Source organism: Leptosomus discolor, chromosome 1 (genome assembly GCF_034619465.1).
Source record: "Leptosomus discolor isolate bLepDis1 chromosome 1, bLepDis1.hap2, whole genome shotgun sequence".
Classification (NCBI taxonomy): domain Eukaryota; kingdom Metazoa; phylum Chordata; class Aves; order Leptosomiformes; family Leptosomidae; genus Leptosomus; species Leptosomus discolor.
In genome coordinates, this window is record NC_141391.1 from 208,881,609 (window position 1) to 208,902,138 (window position 20,530).

The 20,530-nt window shown below is 35.9% G+C and overlaps 1 protein-coding gene across 1 annotated transcript in view; it reads right to left on the reverse strand.

Moving 5' to 3' along the window:
- Positions 1–20,530, reverse strand: part of SEMA3E (semaphorin 3E) — a 145,478-nt gene that overhangs the window by 40,013 nt on the left and 84,935 nt on the right. Inside the window, exon 4 of the mRNA XM_009961326.2 lies at positions 17,811–17,930. Coding sequence (XP_009959628.1) covers positions 17,811–17,930 — 120 coding nt within the window. The remainder of the gene's footprint in view (positions 1–17,810; positions 17,931–20,530) is intronic.

Sequence of the window (20,530 nt, forward strand, 5' to 3'; positions counted from 1 at the left end):
GGATCTGCCTGGGTCTCTCCCTTATAGCAAACATTCTCAGAGAGGTCAAAGAGGGTTTTTAACCATAAAATAACTTTTTATTAGACCTGGCTTTTCAGATATTTATTAGAAAAACTCAGTATTAGCATAGAAAAAAGCTCTATATATCTAGACTGGACAAAATAGTGTCCTGGTAATCCTTGTTTAAGTATATGTAGTCCTTATGTCATTGTACCAAGCTCTTTTTTCTGCTGTTGATTACATTCATGTAATACTGGGGGGTTGTACCTATGCAGCTTGGTCCCTAGAAAGTTTTGGTTTTGAGAGATACAGAAACCTGATTACGTGTCTGCTCTCTGCAGTGCTGTGTTCACCATGCTCTTTCAGATCACTTACCTATGTCGACCCATCCCACCCTGTAACCTACAAAACTCTCTCTTCCCAAGCAAGTGCAATTGCCCCCAAAGCAAAACTAGCATTCTCCTCAGGTAGCTTCACTCATGACAGTTACGCTTTCATGAAAAACACTTAAAAGAGAAAGAGCAAAGAAGGACAAGAAATACTCACCTTCGCATAGGAAGCAAAACTGATAAGATAAGAATGGACAAGGGGTAATGGTTTTAAGCTAGAAAAAGGTAGATTTAGGTTGGACATTACAAAAGGTTCTTTAATGTGAGGGTGGTGGATCACTGGAACAGGTTGCCCAGAGAGGTAGTAGAAGCCCCGTCCCTGCAGATCTTCAAGATCAGCTTGATGGGGCTCTAAGCCACCTGACCTACTTAAAGATGTCCCTGCTTACTGAAGGTGTGTTGAACCAGATGACCTTTAGAGGTCCCTTCCAACCCAATACATTTTATAATTCTATGATTCTATAATAATATTAAAAAATATTTTTTTAAAGGACAGAAAGAAAAAAGATATAAGGAAAGGGAGAATGCTGCAGAGCTGTTATTTCCTGCTCATTGATAAATAATTTAATATTTATATGTGTTTCATTTAAACCGGTTAGTTCTGAATTTGTCACAAACCTCTCCCCTTCAAAGCATTATTTACTCCTTAATCCCCAGATCAGCCAAGCTGACGTACCTATCTTCCATGCCCATCTGTCTAAATAATACATACCATTTTGCTGCAACTTCTGAACAAAAAGTAAGATTCTCATTAGTAAATGAGTTTCTATAAAAAAGGGATGTAACTCAGAATACAGTTCTGGAAAAATGTCTACTTGAAATGAAAAGTCACCCAAAAATAAAAATTATAAGAAAAACTCATCCAAATTTAAGTAACGATCCTAAAACTTACAAGGTAACAAGGCATTCAGAATCTCACCTCTCCAGAAGCTCCCATATTGGCCTAACCCTGACACATCAGTGCCTGAAGTTAAAGCTGATGCAGCAGAAAATAATCATGCTGGGTAGAGACTGCTGGTGTAGGAATATTATTTTCTGCTGTGTCAGCTTCAATTGCACATCAGTAGTAACTATTCCTCCTCTGCTGTCAGGGAAATGTCAAACAATGAAGAAATATTTCTCTGTGTGTGGAAATCTCAGCCCTGTTTTATACTTTTCAAACATCACATACCAGGTATTTTTCAAAACATCTTGGGTCAACAGTAGGAAAAAAAGAGTAAGGTGAACTCAGGAAGGGAAAGAAAAACCTTCTTAAAGTGCACAAAAGGACTAGAAAGCCATAATTGTTGTAAAATATGATGTAAAAGAAAAATCTCTAAAAATAATCTGACTGTCTGATGTTGTTTATTCTCCAATCAGCCGTTAAAATAAAGTTATTCATGAAAAAGTTTCTTTTCTGGGATCTCAACTAAACTATTTGTTAATGAATCAATTCAATAAAGAAAAAACCCTCCAATTTTTAGAAAGAAAGATGTAAAAGTGGAGAGAAAAACTGAGAGTTAAAATCTTTTAGATTTTAAGATTAGATTTTAAGACTACATTTTTCTAGTCTTAATGCTTTCTGTTCACTTTTCCCTGCAGTAAAATAAAAACGGATTTGTCTATCAAAGGAAAAAGTAACAAATGTACAATGATTACAGAGAAAACATACTCAGGTAAAGTGATCAGGTGTGGAAACAAAATTATTTTGAAACAATACTTGAAGAAGTTGTATTATCCGTACTCCATGGTTTATAGTGTATAGCTCATATTTCATCCTACATAGGGAATAGAAATGGAAATTTTTTGTGCTGTAGGACAAGACATGATCCCACCAGGGCATCATAAACCACACTTCATATTCAGGTCTTCCCCTGGTAAAATGCCACTGATACTCAGACCAGGGAGACTTGACTATTATGGGAGTCTTCCAGATGATGTGGAAGGATTTAATGTCACTGTACATCCAATTATAGTATCACAATGAAAAAGCTACTAATGTAGTTAACCATTCTCCTGAGAATCAGAATTAAATCAATGGTAAAGATAAACCCATCTCTTTTAACATTCATGATATGAATATGTTTAAAACAGCTAACTATATGACCATGGAATGAAAATGTTATCCTTTCATTATCTACCTTTTAACAGCTGGAATTTCTGAATAAGGATTGCAGCTTAAATATATAATCTAATGCTAACACTGAAGGTAGACAAAAATTTGAATTTCTGTGCAGCTTGGAGAGGATTTTAAGTGGATCTCACCAGTTTTGATATACAGCAGGATGTATATCTCGTAAATGCTTGCAGATGCATGTAACTGTCTGAAAAGTCCTGAAAATAGAAGCAACGACTCCTCCAAGAGAGATTTTCTATCTTCAGATTTTAGGACAGCATACCAAATATTCCATGGTTGCAATAAGTTATTCCCATCACTGGGGCAAGTAACTGAAGATCAGGTGTTAGATGTGTCAGCTTCTACGGGATGCCAGTTTAAATGAAATAAGCATTACACATTAGTAATCAGCTTTGAAGGCTAATACCATAATTCTAACCCTCCTTGCTGTTTGTGACATTGGAATCCCCCGAGAAATGTCAGAAGAAAACTGACAGTTTCCTCACAGATCATCCAACACAGCAATTCAACATTGCAATTTATTTTGTGGGCACTTTTCAGCAGTTAGGGTAAAAATTACACAAAAACACATATGGAGGGCTGAGAGTGGAATTACAAATTTTTACATGTGGTTTGGGAAAAGAAACGGGGTTCTGGGTTTGATTTATGATACCTATGACTCAGGAAACATAATACACTTTCAACTGTTATTAAAATAATAATGTTGTTTTAAGAGAAATAGAAGATATTTCCAAAGGCATCAAGCATTTTGCCATTAACTAGGTATGAATTGATAATTTTAGACAATGAAGAATAGTGTAGACTATAAATAATAATGAAAGAAAAGGTCAATCAGAACCACTAAAATTTAAAGGCTGCATTTAACTTTTGCTGCATAAAATTGCTTTCTCTAATGCCAAGTGCTGCTTTGCTTTGATTCAAGACAGCATTTATGCATGTGATTAATTTAAAACATATGCTTACTTCCATTCATATTCAGCAAAGTACCTAAGCCTATTCTCAACATTAATACAATGGCTGTATCTTTTCACTTAATCATGGAGTTAAAAATATAGAGGCTTTGTTTGGGTTTTCCTACAATATTATTTTTATGAGAAAAAATAATTTGATTTTCTGTAAGGAGATTTTTTTTTTTTTCACTTTCAATTTTTATTATTTTCCAGGTAATGAAAAAGTAAAACATACCACGCTCGCATTTTTTGAAAGGAAATTTAAACCATTTCAGAATCATTAATTACATACTTAACTCTGTATGCATATGCTCCAACAGTATAATCAAGTTCTGCTTTCAAGAAGATCTGTGCCTTTTTGTGGTTGGTACTTGGTTTGGTGGTTTTGGGGTTCTTTCTTTTTTGGGGAGGGGGGTGTCATTTTTGGTGTTGTTTGGGTTTTTTATGAAATCCATCTTAGTTACATTGTGGGATAGTAAATCATATCTAAATAATTGTGGGGAGATATTGTGCACATTTTTCTGCATATGGTTTTTAACACTGGCTGTACTGCTAACTCACTGGACAAAATTCATTCTTAGTGTTAATGATCTCATGGTTATTCAAATCTTAGAGTAAGAATGACATTATATGCAAGAGCTGTTGCATTTCATTTACTAGGGGTCATGTTTCAGCCTTTTTTTTTTAGTCTTTTTTTAAAGAAAACTGTGAATAAGAAGGTTCATATGCAAAGTGCATCAAATGGGAAAGCATAAAATAGAGATGCATTGCTTGTGTAAAAGTACGAGAAACGTTCTTTTAAAAAACTTAATAAAACCATGTGGTGCTAATGTCGTACAATGAGCTCTTTTTTTCTGTTCAAGTAATTCCTAAAGCATCAAAAAAGGGAGTGTAAACATCAAAGATTCACCTTATTTGATCATAGTGCCCTTGTTGAGGAAGAAAACCATGGGGAAGGGTTGGGACACACTGGGACACACTGACTGCACGGGGAAAGGACCTCCCAATGGACTGGCTGACTGAGGGACCTGGTGAAGGGGGCTTCAGCAAAGGTCATCAGAGTTGGAGGCTGAAGCCTAGAGAAAGAGGGAGAGCTGCAAATGGGGAGGGTATGGAAGGGAGAGGGCTACCAAGGGGATGTTCACATCCCTACTCTGAAGACAGCATGTTCAGAAGCTTTCCTTGAACCTCTGTACAAAAGCTATGAGATTAATTTTCACTTGCAGGGTTACATCCTCTCACAGAGTATTTCCATTGAAGTCTGTTGCAATTTTGCCCTTATTCTTTAGGATGCCGAGACCCTTGTTCTGAAATAGGGGACATTGTTCCTGGACTCACTGTCTCCATGTACTCTGTTTTTTTGGGTTTTTTTTTTGGATTTTTTCCCCTAAAATTGTCTTAAAAACAAAGTAACAAATCAATAAAGTAACATATGGGAAAAACTGCAATTTAAAAACTTCACCAAATTGTGTACACAGTGGGAGAAATGAATGTATCTTAAGAGATCTCCAAGACAGTAAAAGACTGTATTCTGTAGAAAATAAAAATTTAAAATATCTAACATAGCAGGTGTGCTATTTCTGGACAAAGAAAACAGTTGTTTTCCATTTATTCCAATAATTTTAAAGTCTGGTGTGATTTTAATGTTGCACATTTAAAGTCTGGCATTTTGCGCATGCATATGTACACATGCACAGTTGTACAGCCTAACACGAGGAACCAAAGACCTTATTTCGAAATTAACAAAATATAAGATTTGTAGAGCGTTTCGCTGGTGTAACTGCATTTCTTTTTCTCATGTGAGATATCGAATACTGAGTGTATCCAGAGAAATTTTGTGGCCACAATAGAAAGTGAAGCGCAATGCACAGAATAAACATCTTGATTTCATTGTCTTTTGCACTATAGTATATTATTTCTAGTATAAATTCACATGACACTTTTTTGCAAATATTCTTTTTGATCTGTATATTCTCAAAACATTTTTTCACCACTTTTCTTCCTTCTTGCATACTCACTTATCCTTACATTTTTATTTTGACATAGAAAGACACACTGAATACACTATGCAGAAGCTTCTTTGAGGAAGGATGAACCCTGACTTCTTTATTAAAAAAAAAACCCTGAAAAATCACAGAACATGTCTGTAAATCAGCAGAAAATATATTTCACATTTAAGTCTCCAAAATGAACTCTCAACTCCACGACCTGTCTTAATCTGTACACTTGCCTCATCAAGAAGGCACGTGGTAAAAGACATATACAATAAAATATTTTCACTTTGCATAACAACAGAAAATAACATGCTTGGTCGGGCCTGAAACGACAGTTCATGTCATATAGCCTTTTGTTTTTAAGCAGACTAAATGTTGGTGCTAAGAGAAATGTGTATTAGCAGTATTCTGATAACTATGGTGCCAAATATTACCTAGGTGCCTAATTGATATAAATCCAACTAACTCATTCAAGAAATTAAAAATGTAAAACCAAAAGAAAATGAATCAATATCATGAAGTTTATATAAAGGAATATGTGCTCCAAATATTTATACTGATAAGTTCCTATTGCAACCTACTGGCCTACTTAAGTCAATGTAACACAGGTATGCAGATAGATGCTCCAACAGTTAAAGAACTTTTCATTTCATAATGTAATATCTTCTTTAAAAAATCCAAACACTAACTTTCAAAAGTAACTTAACACTGGCAAAAAAAGTGCTCTGCTTGTTGTAGAGGATTACTAACTTTTAAAATTACACCTTCCATGTTCATTCAACTTTATTTTCCGAATGAAATGGGGATACAATATTAAGAATAGAGTCCTCAAAGAACTGGCTAAAATAGTCGGGTTTCTGCTATTTGACATAATTAAGATTATTTGGGAGGTAATATTTCTTCTGAGGATCTGTTTTCAATCCTCTTTACTATCCAGTGACATACTGAAAAGATCAATCGTCCTATGAGACGAGAGTGCATAAAATATTACAGACATTAAACCCTCCCTAAAAATTCAGATATTTTTTTCAGGTCTATACATTTTATTCCACAGTTAAGTGATTAAGACACATTGGGCTCCAATCTGAAAATATGTTTAAAATCTGGAGCTATGTCAGACTCCTGTCTGAGTTTCCTAAAGGATTAGCAATTTGTGACTTGTGTCAAAATATCTGGGCTAAAGTGACAGAAATAATATATTTCCCTGATTTAATGTGTGTGAAATACTCTGGCAACAGGGGAAAAAAACCCACCACCACCACTCTGCATATAGAAATCATAGGCTTTTAGCCTTAGCAGTTCAGAACGTTCAAACACAAGTGACTGAATTAGTCAGAATTTTAGGAGACACACCTTTGCACGACCTTAAAGTGGACATATAAACTCATTAGGGTCCTATAGTATAGAACAGCACCATTAGAAAAATAAATTATCGTTCTATTGCACTAGTGTGATAGTACATATGAAATTTCAAGGGATAACTAGAGGTATATGGAGATATAGTCTTATGACCAGATGAAAAAGGAGCTAAAGATAGTGTAAAATCGCTAAATAAAAGTAAAGGGATTTCAGTAGGGAAGCGCACTGTCTTAACACAGAACCTCGCTAGCCAAGACTTTCCCTTTTCCTTGATTTTGACAAGCTAAACTCGTGTTGAAATTGTGAGAGTCACATTAGAGCAAATACCAAATAAAAGTCCTCTCATCTCATGATTGCCACCGTAACAACTGGGGACAAAGGTCGTGGGAACAAAAAAAAAAAAAAAAAGAAGAAGAAAAAGAAAGATACAGCTTTATGGTTTGAGCTTACAGTCTAGGCTTTGTTGATGGATGGAGCAACAGATGCACTGGGCATGGAGAGGACAACAGCTACATTCAACTGAGAATGGATTTCAGAAGGAAAGCAGATACTCTGGGGAAGATCTGTTTGTCTCTGTAGTGTGGAGCCTTAGAGAGCAAACAGTCTTTTTGCGGAGCTTCAACAGGGCATGCCAAAGTGGGCAGTTCTGGATGAAAAGGCAGAGGAGTGGATCCACTGTCTCTTGATGACACATGTGAACTGCAAGCAATACTTTTTAGTTCACTTTTTAATCTGGATTAATTTTCCTGGGTAGATCTCCGTCAAATAAGAATAATTATCAGTCATAAATTATAGAAGAATCACACAATATTAAGGGTGCATTTTATAAACCTGGGAAAATATTAACTAAACCCTGTCATTATTCAGTTTTTGCTGGTTTTGATTATGATGACTAACACCTTATTGAGCAGTACCTTCACTTCTCAAACAATGCCATAGACTTCACCAGATGCCCTCACTCAGAAAAATGCTTTCTCTCATAAATAAAGATAGCAGAATCTAAAAATCATTATGACGAGAACTGGAATATTTTACCTACCCCCATCAAATTACCACACAGGTGGAATAATTCTTTCTTTTGGGGATAATAGTATTATTCCTCTGTATTGATTCATTCTCTCCTGACCATCTGTCTTTAATCTTGCAAAGGGCAGGTCTAATACGATGGAAAATTCATTTCATATGGCTGATGAATTCGCATTCTCTACCAGTCTGCCAAACTGAACTTAAACTTCACGTACGGACATATTTAGACAGTATTCAAAAGTAATGAATGTCATTCACCTCATTTCATGGATGGAGGGTACTGTCAAACAAACCTGTTGTCTGCTACAATGTGTGAGAATGACTGATAAGAACAACTGTGCTGATACAGAATATTTGGCTTTCCCCAGGGCATTTCACTTAGTACATATATAGCTGTTTGATGAAACAGTGTGCATTGTAGAATTGTTAAGAAATATAAACTGATGACATATATCAAAGTATACTTGTTATTAGGTATGCATCAGTGAATCCTCCTTTACTGAAAGTTTCCCTAAATTTTGTTTTTGATAGAATATTTTCTAATTTAGTAGTGATTTAAACAATGATATGATTTATTTCCTAGTGTTTACAAAAAGACTAGAGAGGCATAAATAATGAAGAGGAAAAGTTGTTGAGAACTCTGGGTTGTTCAGGTTATGGAACGCTCTGAATATCGAGTTAAAGGTCAGAAGCTAACAAAGTAGATTTTAATACAACTGTATCCAAAGAGGTATATCTTGGAACAGGGAACACAGTTTATATCTGAAGTACATCAGAATGCCCTAGAAAGTAGAGGTCCAGACCCCTGTTGAGATCGTTTTCATGTATCAGCCTGAGGTGTCTCATTTAGGATCTTGGCCATTCCAGGTGCCTTGTTACAGTGGACAGTGACAAGCATCTCTAGAAATCTCTTTACTAACCTTGTCATATGAGACTGCTAATTAGGTGCTTCAATTAAGTGCGTAAACTGGGATAAATTTGTGCTCCAGAGAAGAACTTTTGGTCAAGTGCAAAATGCTAAAAAGAGATTTCTCATTGTAATTCTGTGCCAAGAAAGCAGCACTTGAGCCTATGAAAAGAAGAATCTCAAACAGAAGTAGGGAAGTGACCTTGCCTATATACACACCATTGAATAGCATGTCTGGTTCTAGTGTCCGCACTTCCAGAACATGTGAAAATACTGCAGAGAGTTCACAGGAAGGACACAAATATGGTTGAGGAATCCTTGTGGTAGGAGGTTTAAGGAGCTATATTTATTCAGCTTATCAAAAAAAGTGAAGAGGTGGCTTGATCTTCGTGCATAGGTACTTACATATGGAAAAGATGTGGAAAAGATAGTGAGAGCCTTTTCAACTTCGCTATCAAAAGCATATGAAGGTTAAGTGACAGGAAGTTGAAGTCAGATAAATTTAACCTTGAGTAAGTGGCTATTTCCTAGCATTGAAAGTAATTAAATACTAGGACAGTTTACCACAGAAGTAGTGGTGTTGCCATTACCTGGATTCTTTGAAATGACAATATGTATTTTCCTGAAAATTATTTAATTCAATATTCAATATCTGGGGGAAAATATCCATTCGGTGCGTGACTGACCACATAAAAAGTTCTGGTGGTCCCTTTGGCCTTTGTTTCTATTTATGCAATACCCATTATCCCTTTCCTAGCAAAGCATGAGAAGAACGAAATTGCGCTTTTTTCATTATCCTTACTGAGATTCACATATATAGCTGTTCATTAAAGTAATTATTATAGCCAAAACTCATGAACTTGAATTTCTCACAAAATCATATCACTGGTTTGGAAGGAACTCTTTCACCCTATTTCACAAGAGGATGTTTTGTCTTTTTTTTTTGGAAGGTTTGGAGATTGGCCAGTTGCGGAGATTGGGCTGTTATTTGAGCTGGTGCAGAAAATCTTTTTCATGTGTTGCTTGGCTAGTACTTTCTCATTTTCTTAGAAGTGCATAGATAAGCTATGGGTTCAGTAAGAAATATTGCTTCAGGTTAGGGCTGATATTGGTCTTCAGCTTTTTCTTTTTCCCTTTTGCAGCACAGCACCTTTGTTGCATGTTGTGAGCATAGGGGTAATCTTCACTTAATTAATTTCCTACCTGTTATGAGTTTAGGTACCATTTTAATCTCTCTTGAAATGTATGCATATATAACCTCCAAAACCTAAAACACTTAATCTAACTGAAATTTGGGGCTTTTGGATATTTTGGTGCAATTTGACAGCCTGTAATGTGGGCATTCAGACTAGTTGCTATAATGAAACCCTCTGGTAAAAGATTCTGTGACACTGTGTTGCTTACTTGGCAGCACTTCCTATATATGAACACTTGATAGTGGTTTAAACATCACCCAGCTTAATGACTAGTTTTACGTGAACTATAGATGCAGAGGAAGGCAATAAACCAGGAATTTTGTAATATTTAGGATTGCAGATTCAATTCCATAAAGACAGGGAGTTGAAAAACCTGCTAAGATTTAGTGGATGGCATTCCAACTGGTGGCTTTTTATTCATGCAGAGGGAAACTGTGTCTCTGAGCAAACATTTTCAGGGCAAGAATTTGTCACACATTCTGTCTAATGAAGGACTAACCAACACCCACTTCTATTTGGTCAGTGAAACCAGATGTTCCTCCTCCTTAATCCTCTGCAAACTGAGAGCAGAGATGAAGTAATAGGAAAAAGCATGGAGAGGGAGTAACTGGGCAGATCATTCTTTGTTTTGATTATAAAAATACATCACAAACAATATCCTAAAATAATATATATATAAATGTATACAATTTTATTTCTTAACAAAACTGAAGGAATGGTGCTGGTCAAGAGCAGAAGAATTATATCATGTAAAAAAATAAATTTAAATATGACTGGAACCTTCTTTCTTAAGTTCCATGTCAATCCTCTTCGATTTGTTAAAGCAAGAGCTGAGTAGAACATGTTGCCTATATTTGTTGGTGTAGAGATGCAAATGGAAAGCTTGCTTCACAGTTGAACCTTATCCTGTTTTTGCTTTGAATCACAGAATATGTAGAAAAAGAAGTCCCCCTCCCCGCATCCAACAAAATATTAAGGGCAACATAGATTAGAAAAAAGAAATTCCATCTTGATTACACTGTTTTCCAAGCAAACAAATACACCTGCTTCTTCACTAAAGGCAATTCCTTTCTAATAGGCCTTAAAGACTTAGTATTTAGAACTGTTCCCCAAGAAGCAGAATCTCGTCTGGCTAATTGAAAAGGAAAAAGCATAATACATCAGATTAGGAACACCTAGGGGAGAACCACAGAAACTATCAATGCATTTTGTTGAAAGAGTTGCTTAGTCCATCAGCCTTCTGAGGTGGAGGAATACAACTGTAGACCGCTTACTGAGTCAAATGAGGCATTGAAAATGGTACCCTGCCAGCTCAATGTACATATTAAAAATTTACAGTGTGTTCTGGAAAAAAAATTCTTCATGCACTATTCTTTCTCACAACTTCCTTTCCCTCAACAGGTTCTGTCATGCAGAGATGTCATCCTCTCCAGAAATCAGCTCTATCTTGTCACCATATAGTTAGCAAAAACTTAGGATATTATTTCTGCATATTGTTTTCATTTGGAATTTCCACTCATTTCGCAGGTCCTATGGAGGCAGAATAATCTCTTTAGCCATATTTGGTGGAACTCCTGTCTGGATTTGTTAAAGGTGCTTTACGAGTTACTTAATCAGGCAGTTTGAATCACTGGATGCCCTATGGAGCACCTCTAAAACCTGTTGCTCTGCTGAATAGGTAACTCAGGATAAAATCATTGCCTTACTGCAGACAGCTCATTTAATTTATCTAAGATTCATCATAATTCACTTACAGTACTAGGTGAATTACCTACCTACAAGAAGGCTGGGGAGGGACTTTTTACAAGGGCCTGCAGTGATAGGACGAGGGGTAATGGTTGGAAGCTGGGAAAGGGCAGGTTTAGACTAGATACAAGGAAGAAGTTCTTCACCCTGAGAGTGGTGAGACACTGGAATACGTTGCCTAAGGAAGGTGTGGATGCTCCATCTCTGGCAGTGTGCAAGACCAGGTTGGATAGAGTCTTGAGCAACCTGGTCTAGTGACAGGTGTCCCTGCTATGGCAGGGGGGTTGGAACTAGATGATCTTTAAGGGCCCTTCCAACCCAAACCATTCTATGATTCTATGATTCTATGATAGGGTATTTTGAGCTATATATAACAGTAGTGGAGTACTGTTTTACCAGCAGCTAGATGTGGAGAAACATAGCCTGAGACAGAAGGCACTTCCAGTACTCATCTCCTGCTACAAAAACTGAGAAGTTTATATAAGTGCAAAAGGAAGAGACTGGATGGAGATACTTCCTGCCCCCCATCCTCCTGTCGTCAAATGCAACAGGAGTGATAAACACTGATTTGGTGAGAACGGAACCAGAGTAATTTTTTTTCCCTGCACTTTTCTTCATCTATATTTGGTTTGAAGACTTATCTCAAGATCTTTTCTCACAGAGCACATAGGAAGGGAAATTCATCATGGGAAATCTGGGGTGGACTGTCCCTGACTCTTGCTTTCTTCAGGAAAAAAAAAATGTTTCTTTTAATGAAATGAGCTCTCCTCCATTTTTGGATGATAGACAAATAGAAACTGGAGGAACCCAAACTTTTCTGACCTGCATGGACTTTTAAAGTTAGTGATAATGAACTCACCTACTAGCTGGCAATTGACTTGCTTATGTTTCTTTGAACATGATTTTGTAATATCTTTGTTTGCAAACACCAATAGTTGTTCTTTCTGCAAAGTCAGCACTCTTTTTTTTTTTTTTTCACGATTCGTAATTTATTTCTAAATGGCAGAAAAACATTGGATAATCTGCTGAAATGTTTAAAATTGGGAAAGCAACATTCATCAGAGTCGAAGTAATTAGAAAGAGAGAAAAAGATAAAAAGCTGCATGTGGCTGTCAGTGACTATAATTGTACATTTTTAGAAAGCTAATATCTGGCCACAATTTTACTAAAGCGAACAGCCTGGAATTCCAAAGCATTGTCAATTAAATCAATATTACAATAAGATGACTGCAGTAAACCATTAAATATTTCAAGTGGACATGATAGGACAAGGGGTAACAGTTTCAGATTGAAAGTGGGTAGATTTGGATTAGATGGAAGGAAGAAGTTCTTTACTGTGAGGGTGGTGAGACACTAGAACAGGCTGCCCAGAGAAGCTGTGGCTGCCCGTTCCCTGGCACTGTTCAAGGCCAGGTTGGATGGGGCTTGAAGCAACCTGGTCTAGTGGAAGGTGTCCCTGCCCAAGGCAGGGGGTTGGAACTAGGTGATCTTTGAGGTCTGTTCCAACCCAAACTGTTCTATGATTCTATCATTCTATGGTATATGTACTGTATTATAGAATTTATAAATAATTTGATTTAGAAAAACATATTTGGTTAGACTCTGGTGGTACAACACAAACTTGAGGTAGAATTCAATAAATTCAATATTTATTGCTTGTTGTTTTATATGATCAACATATTCAAATATAATTATTCATATTAAGCCAAAATACTTAGTATCATAAAATTTCTATAAACCATGAAAATCATGAAAGAAGTATATAAACATATACAATGTATCGTAGTACACTTTGTGAAAGATTTCAAAACACATTTCAAGTGCTACGTAGCAAATTGGATTAATAATTTCTAGAGAGATAGGATAGGGGAATGGACATATTTACTGTGTTTTTTGAGAAACATAGAAGTTCTGATTTTCAGTGAGTTCCAAGGAGTAATGATCTACCAATGAGGCAATCAAATTCTGCCTATTTTTGGAGACAAAAATCTCCTTTTGGCTTCACTATATGTTGTCAAGAGCTCGGTGCTCTGCAAGACACAGCTCAAACCTGGTTTTGATAAGAAAGTATGAATCTGTAGTTGCATAAGAATGTAAGACTTCATACAGGAGACAGAATGCTCGTTTTTGTAAGCTGGACTGCATCGCACAAAATCATGCTAATACTAGATCAGGATGCCATACAGTATGATTATGATCATGGCTTTGGGATATTATCACTGTTCAAAGGAAAAATTGTAATGCTTCGTTTTCTTACCAAATGGCTATTCAGAAATTGATGACTTTATGTAAACTTCTGTTGGAAGATGACAATGAAACAAATTTTCTTGCAATATGGGACTAGTGAGCACGAAGAACAAGAGTCTCAACAGGATGTTTTGTTCCAACAGGTTGTTTCTCTTTGGCCTGCTCAGTAGATTGCAAGAGATAAGGTTTTAGAAAATATAGTCCTGCTATTTTATTATGTTCTTAAATGCCTATTTCTCTAATTTGTATTTATATACAGTTTGTAACTGAAGAACCCTGCAGTTTTTACTGAGAGTTGCATCTTCCTTTGGCCATCAGCTCAGGAAGCAGTATTGAAACTTATGGTTAAGGTCCCTGACCACAGAGGAAGTATTTCCTCTGTGTTGATACTGCTGATTCATAGTTCCGTATGGAAGAATGAATCTAGGTTCATATGCTGTGTTAGCTGAGTATCTAGATACACAGAAGTCTTCTATAACAGCTCTCTTTTTAACTCCCACCCTTTATACCTCAGTATGTCTGCAAGGTGTCATTGTTCAAATGTATATAAGCCTCAAATACACCTTGTGCTACTTAAAGAGATTCTGTTCAGAAGAAACTTAGTTTGCAGATCAAAGTTAGATTTAATTATATTAAAGTTCAATATATTTAATAAAAATGTCAACAATATTTAAATAATGTTGCTTTCAACCAGCTGTATATTATGAATTGCATTGAGCTGTATGTAACTGTGCATTATAAACCCGCGGTTACCCTTCAAATGAAAAGTCTGAGTTTTACTAATTTTTTAATAAAGCTATTTGGTCCTGTTTAGAAATGGAATAATATCGTTGTATTTTTAAGACTGTTTCATTTGTTACTTTTCTTTCCATGACAGTCAGACAGCGAGAAAGAGACCAGAGAGCTGAGGCGGAAGAAATGGGGGCAATAATTGGAAACCATTGGATTGGGATACTTTGGCCAAACAGAGAGAACAGCAAACAGAGACTGAAGTGCAATTTTCTGAGGAAGGATCTTGTCCCTTCACTTTCTGCAGCTACATGATGTCCTTATCCGCCAAAGAAAGCGAGATTACAATTTGCCTACTCAGTCACATACCATGTGTTATTTTTAACCTACCATACACATGGCACCTGTCTTTTTTAATCCTGATGGTCAGCTTTTCAGATAATGGAATCTAATATAGCTACTTAGTGTAGAAAATATATTTCCTGTTGATCTACACAAATAGAAAAATGGTAATTTTCCCATGACTTCAGTGTGGGTGAAATTTTAGAACCTCAGTTTGACAAGGGAGAATAATAAACAAAAAGAAGGGAAGGAAGGACAGTGATACGTAAGGGGATGATCATGACCACACATTTTTATATATGAGTCTTGTTTCTCATTTTTTGTTTGTTTGGTTTCTTTTTTTATTAACTTGTTGCTTATGCTTCCTTAAATAGTGTTTCTAAATATACAGAATTTGCTTCCTTCAAACTGGGCTGGGAAGCTTGACAGGAGGTTCATCAGAGGAGCAAAGAAGACAGCAAAGTTGCTTTATTTTAAAATTGCTTGTTATTTAGTTCCTCCCACAATTTCAAAAGACAGTGTGTTTCTGCAATTCAAACAACTTCAAATGTAAATGCTGTGTTAGGGTCTTAGCTTGAGATGGTTCTGATTTTGCCAGCAGTTTGGTGTACAGCATGGATTGGATCCATGGAGATTGTTTCTGGTGATATGGTTCCAGTTTGGTTTGTCAAAGGGATGCATCTTTACCCGGAAAAGCTTATAAAAAAAAAAATAATTACTGAAGTAAATACCTTAGTTGATTTATATGAGTACACTTTAAAAAAGATTATATCTGCAATTAGTGTTTATTTAAGTCAAGTGCTATTTTAAGTCAGTTCCAGACACTGTCCTCTGGTTTCCTATTGTTCTGACCAATAGACCAATAAACAATACTGTAGGTATGGGAGAAGTCTGAATTCTAGCTGCTTTAACTCATTAGGTACAAAATTATAAGTTAAATGTGGAGTTCAAGAACAATTAAAGTGATCTAAGAGACAGGATAAAAGCTGTTTGGTTTGGAGAGCTTAAGCTAAAATTTGTGAGAAAAAGAATTAGGGGAAAAACATTATTTGTAAACTGTTAAACTGAGTAATTTTGATGTGATGAGAAAAAAATACAAACATAATTCAAAATTTAACTTTAATTTTCTAGGATACAGGAGAGTTTTTTCCAATTTATACAAGGTCAGCTGCATAAAACATTAAACACAATGCTTTTGTGTTCTCTTTTATATGTATATATATGTATATATATACACACACACATCAACTGACTATAATGTAGCTTAAAGTTTTTGGCAAATATTCTGAAATATCTGGAAATGGAAAGGAAAACACTTGTGATTTTATCTGCTTTTTCTCATGGTCATCAGTAAGGCTGGTCTTTATGGTTCACTCTGTAGTATTTATAAATAATATCCACAAAATTGAATCTGCTTCCAATGTAGACTCACGTAACTGCAATCACCTTGAAAATCTACTTCGGGCCATAGGGTGAAGCAAGAACTCCTTGTTTAGCATTAGCTCCATGAAAAGTGCTCAGTTTTACCAGCAGTAAATATGAACCAACTAAGCAAGACCATTCTCCATCACCTCTTCCTGACATTTGCCAGTAAAAGCCAATCTTACCTTCGGGCTACAAGATCAACTCCATCTACTCAGTCCCAGCTCGCAAAGTGCATGACGAAGAACCCCTGGTCAGATTCCTAAAGCGGTCATTACATGTATCTCTAGCAGCCTGGTGAAATCCTCCTCTGACTGTGGGGCAGCTCAGATAGATAAACAGTGGGATACCTCAGTTGTTTTACCTTATAACTGAATAAAAGATTTCTTCAGCATTACGAAGTATATGGTAAGGGAGAAGTTTGAGTGTCCAATTTTCACTATGTCTGAACATCCAAGGTCCAGACCTAGTAAAGAAGTTTATAACTTGTCCACAAATTCAACCTAATAACAGTTGTAGAAATTCAGCCCTGTAAGAAGGAATTTTATATCAGGAATTTAAAAATATATTAATAAACTCCAGATGCTTTTTAGACTGGCAATAGGAGTGCAATGAAACAAGGATGTAAGGAAGCAAGATGCAAGCGGAATCAAATAGTCAGCATTTTGGCCTCCATGTAGCGACACATAGGTTCCATTTAATTAGGATTAGGTTGAATGCCTAAGGACGCTTATACACTAATTTAAAGTGAGGGATTGATACTTTTGCTGATTTTTTATCCCTGATCTAACACAACTGAGACAGAAAGGATCCAGATTTCTGAAAAATCCAGAAAATTTATATTTTTGCATAAGAAATATGTTGACAATATTGATTATATGCTGCACTTAATGATCTTCTCTGCAGTATTATTTCACTCAGGTGCAAGTTTCTTTAAGGAGGTAAGATACACTTGCTGAATACGATTAACACTAAGCAGTTGAATTTGACAAAGAATTATTAAGGTATTCCACCTCCCATCAAAGTATTATGTATTTTGGTATATGGTGTATTGTTTCATACCCCTGCCCTCGATTTAGCTAAAAACCCCAAAACGTTGAATATGTTTTTAAATAATAGATATATCAGCTTATTTAGTAACACAATTCTAAGATGCAAATAACTTTGAGTCTTTGCATTATTCTCAAAAATACACTTTCAATCATTAGTGAGTTCCCCTAGTCACAAACTGAATTTTAGACCAGCGCTACATTTCATCAGGGAAAATATCTCTTGTACAGTTTGTATGACAACTCTGAGCCCTTGATTTTAAATACATATTTTTAACCATAGAGGCTTTGCTGGAACCCAGACCAAAAGAGTCCCTACTGTAAAACAAATTTCTTACCTCCGATGGATGTCCAGCTCTAATAAAAGTACAAAGCGGATCAAAAGCTCCTGTTCCACAAGCCAGAAGATGTGTTCTGTTGTATCGGTGAAGGACTCGGATGAAATTTGCACATTCATCCTAGTTTACATTAAAAATTAACATAGAAAGATGTTAGCTTTTTTTTTTTAAAGTGTTTTTTTTTTTTTTTTAATATCTTAGATGCCCTTAGGTGATATTTTGTGTGTTGAAACTTTCTATTCTGTTAAATATAACATCTTTGTTCTCGCACTTCATGCTAGTACCTCAGTGCCCCCAGTTTCATAGATGGACAATTTTGAGATGAAAAAAATAAGTTTAGAGTGCTGATTTATTAAAATTTGTTTTAGATGCTTAACCAGTTAGGAGTTATTAAGTTATAAACCACACTTTTGTGCTTCTTTAATCTCAGAGATATTCTGCAAATCTAAATATGTGTTTTACTAAGTGTTACTAGACATTAGACTCAGAGCATGAGATGTGAATAGTCTGCAGATAGCTTCTCGCTCACAGAATCACAGAATGTTAGGGGTTGGAAGTTAAATAAACTTAATCTCAAGAAAAATACCACTTTTTTCTTACGTGTTTTCCGTGAGACCACGGCACCATTAATTTCTAGTATAATTAATTGCTAATCAATATTTTTTTTATATTGTATAATCTCATGCTTTATCTGTTCCCGCTGTTCCAACCCTCCTTTGAAGAAGAAATTATTGATTTCCCCCAGGGCAATACTCTGGGACTCATTAGTGTATTTGCAGCTTCATAAATATTACAATTAAAAAATTTTCAAACATCCCTTTGAGATCTGGGGTCATTATCCTTCCTGTGCTAAACTAGAAACAGAGACAGTGAGATAAAAGTATCTATTGATTTTGGGACTCCTGGGACTTAGTTTTACAGCCTGTTTAACATTTTGCAATGATTTCTATGTTTGGAGCAAAATTCCCGTTAATTTTCATTCATTACTCAACGTCTTGCAACTAAGATCCTGGGTTTTAAAGCAGTCACAGCAAGCTTAAGACAATTATAATGGGATTAATCTTAGCTAACTTTAGCTATTCTAAAGTTTAAACATGTAATTTGTGCTATTCTCCTAGGCTTTTGCAGTAATCAACACAGAAGGCCAGACATCTCCAAAAGGCAATTAATTCTACCCTCAAACGAATGTGTAAAACAGAGTGGAGGAATTTCCTTTTTTGAAAATTTGCTGTCCTGCTGTTCTCCTGATGACTACTCTAGTTTTCAGACCGCTATATTTATATGAGAACAATCCTGGGTCTTATAAACTATCTGCAAGATCTTGATGTCACAGAGGATGAACCTGCAGCAGGGCCATGGACAGAATTCAGCTCTTGCAGATCCACATTGGGTTCAGAACTAAGAAACCATCTTTCTTCTTTCTTGAAACCCTTGTGTCATTCAGTGCAAATCTTCCAAATGCCTCAACAAATAAATAAGGATCATAAGGAAATATTATCCTTTGCTACATGATTCTACTTAACCTTTCACCTTGAAGATATACCATGCTAATTGAAAGAAGCAGGTAAGCTACAGAGGCAGGTAACTTGTTGTGTAATTAAATATTGTGTGTATGCAAAGGGCAAATCAACTTTGCAACATCTTACTTCTGGAATTGCTTAATTCCTAACTAATTTATTACTTTTTTAAAAGTAAACGGAAAAAAAAAAAAAAGGTCTACCTTCTACCTTCACATGGCATCCACATAATCTCTCACCTGGACAAAATCTTTTAGACCCACTGAAAAAAAATCCTACTTAAATTGGCAGACAGATTGAGAGAAGAGTTGAGATTAGTAGGATGTGATCCTCTATACATGGATGGGCACTCAAAGACAGAGATGCTCATTTTGTACGTGCATTTCACAAACGTCTGCTGACTGGTGGTAGCAGAATGGTAATACACAGGAATTTTATGATGCTTTGCGGTTTTAAAATAGATGCTTTACTGGGCACTGATGCTGTTCCTCATTCTCCCTGCACTCCAAGTATGACCTTCCTGACTTATCCCCTCTGTTCTCTCACAGTGGTGATCTGGTCTTTACTCCATGGTTTCCTTTTTTATTCACATATGCTTGCAGCTCTTGCTCTGTGTCTCAAAAGCACTGTGGAGGAAGAGAGATCTTAGGATTTTTTTTTAAATGGGCAAATATTACACATTTTTTGTCCTGTGAGCTTTCATAGAAATGCTTGGAAATTTCTGCAGAAAAAATAGGATGAGGCAGATACCAAATATAGTAAAAAGTCATTCCAAATAGCTAGAGTTTATCATTTATAAACAAATGAAAAAAGGTGCTATTCTGGGAAATATCAGACAACTAGCCATTGATCCTGGCCCCACAAAAATTATCCTTTACACACAACAAGAAAGAGATGCCTCAGTCAAGGGAATACGTTTTCTTACTACCATTTTAATTAATTAAATGTGGTTGTCTTTAGGAGGCTCCATAGACATATTAATAGATCTGTGGAATTTTATTCATCCAAAACTTCTCAGTGTGAAGGAGTTAGTCATTACCACAGAATTTGATTTCTGTATCTGAACGATTTCCAGTTCTGATAAAATAATTGAAAGGATCAAAAGCTCTCACACCACAGGCTAACAGGTGTGTTTCCTGGCACACTGGATGAGAGCAGAAGGATTTTTAGCTTGGCTCGACCTGGATACAAAGAGCATTGCCT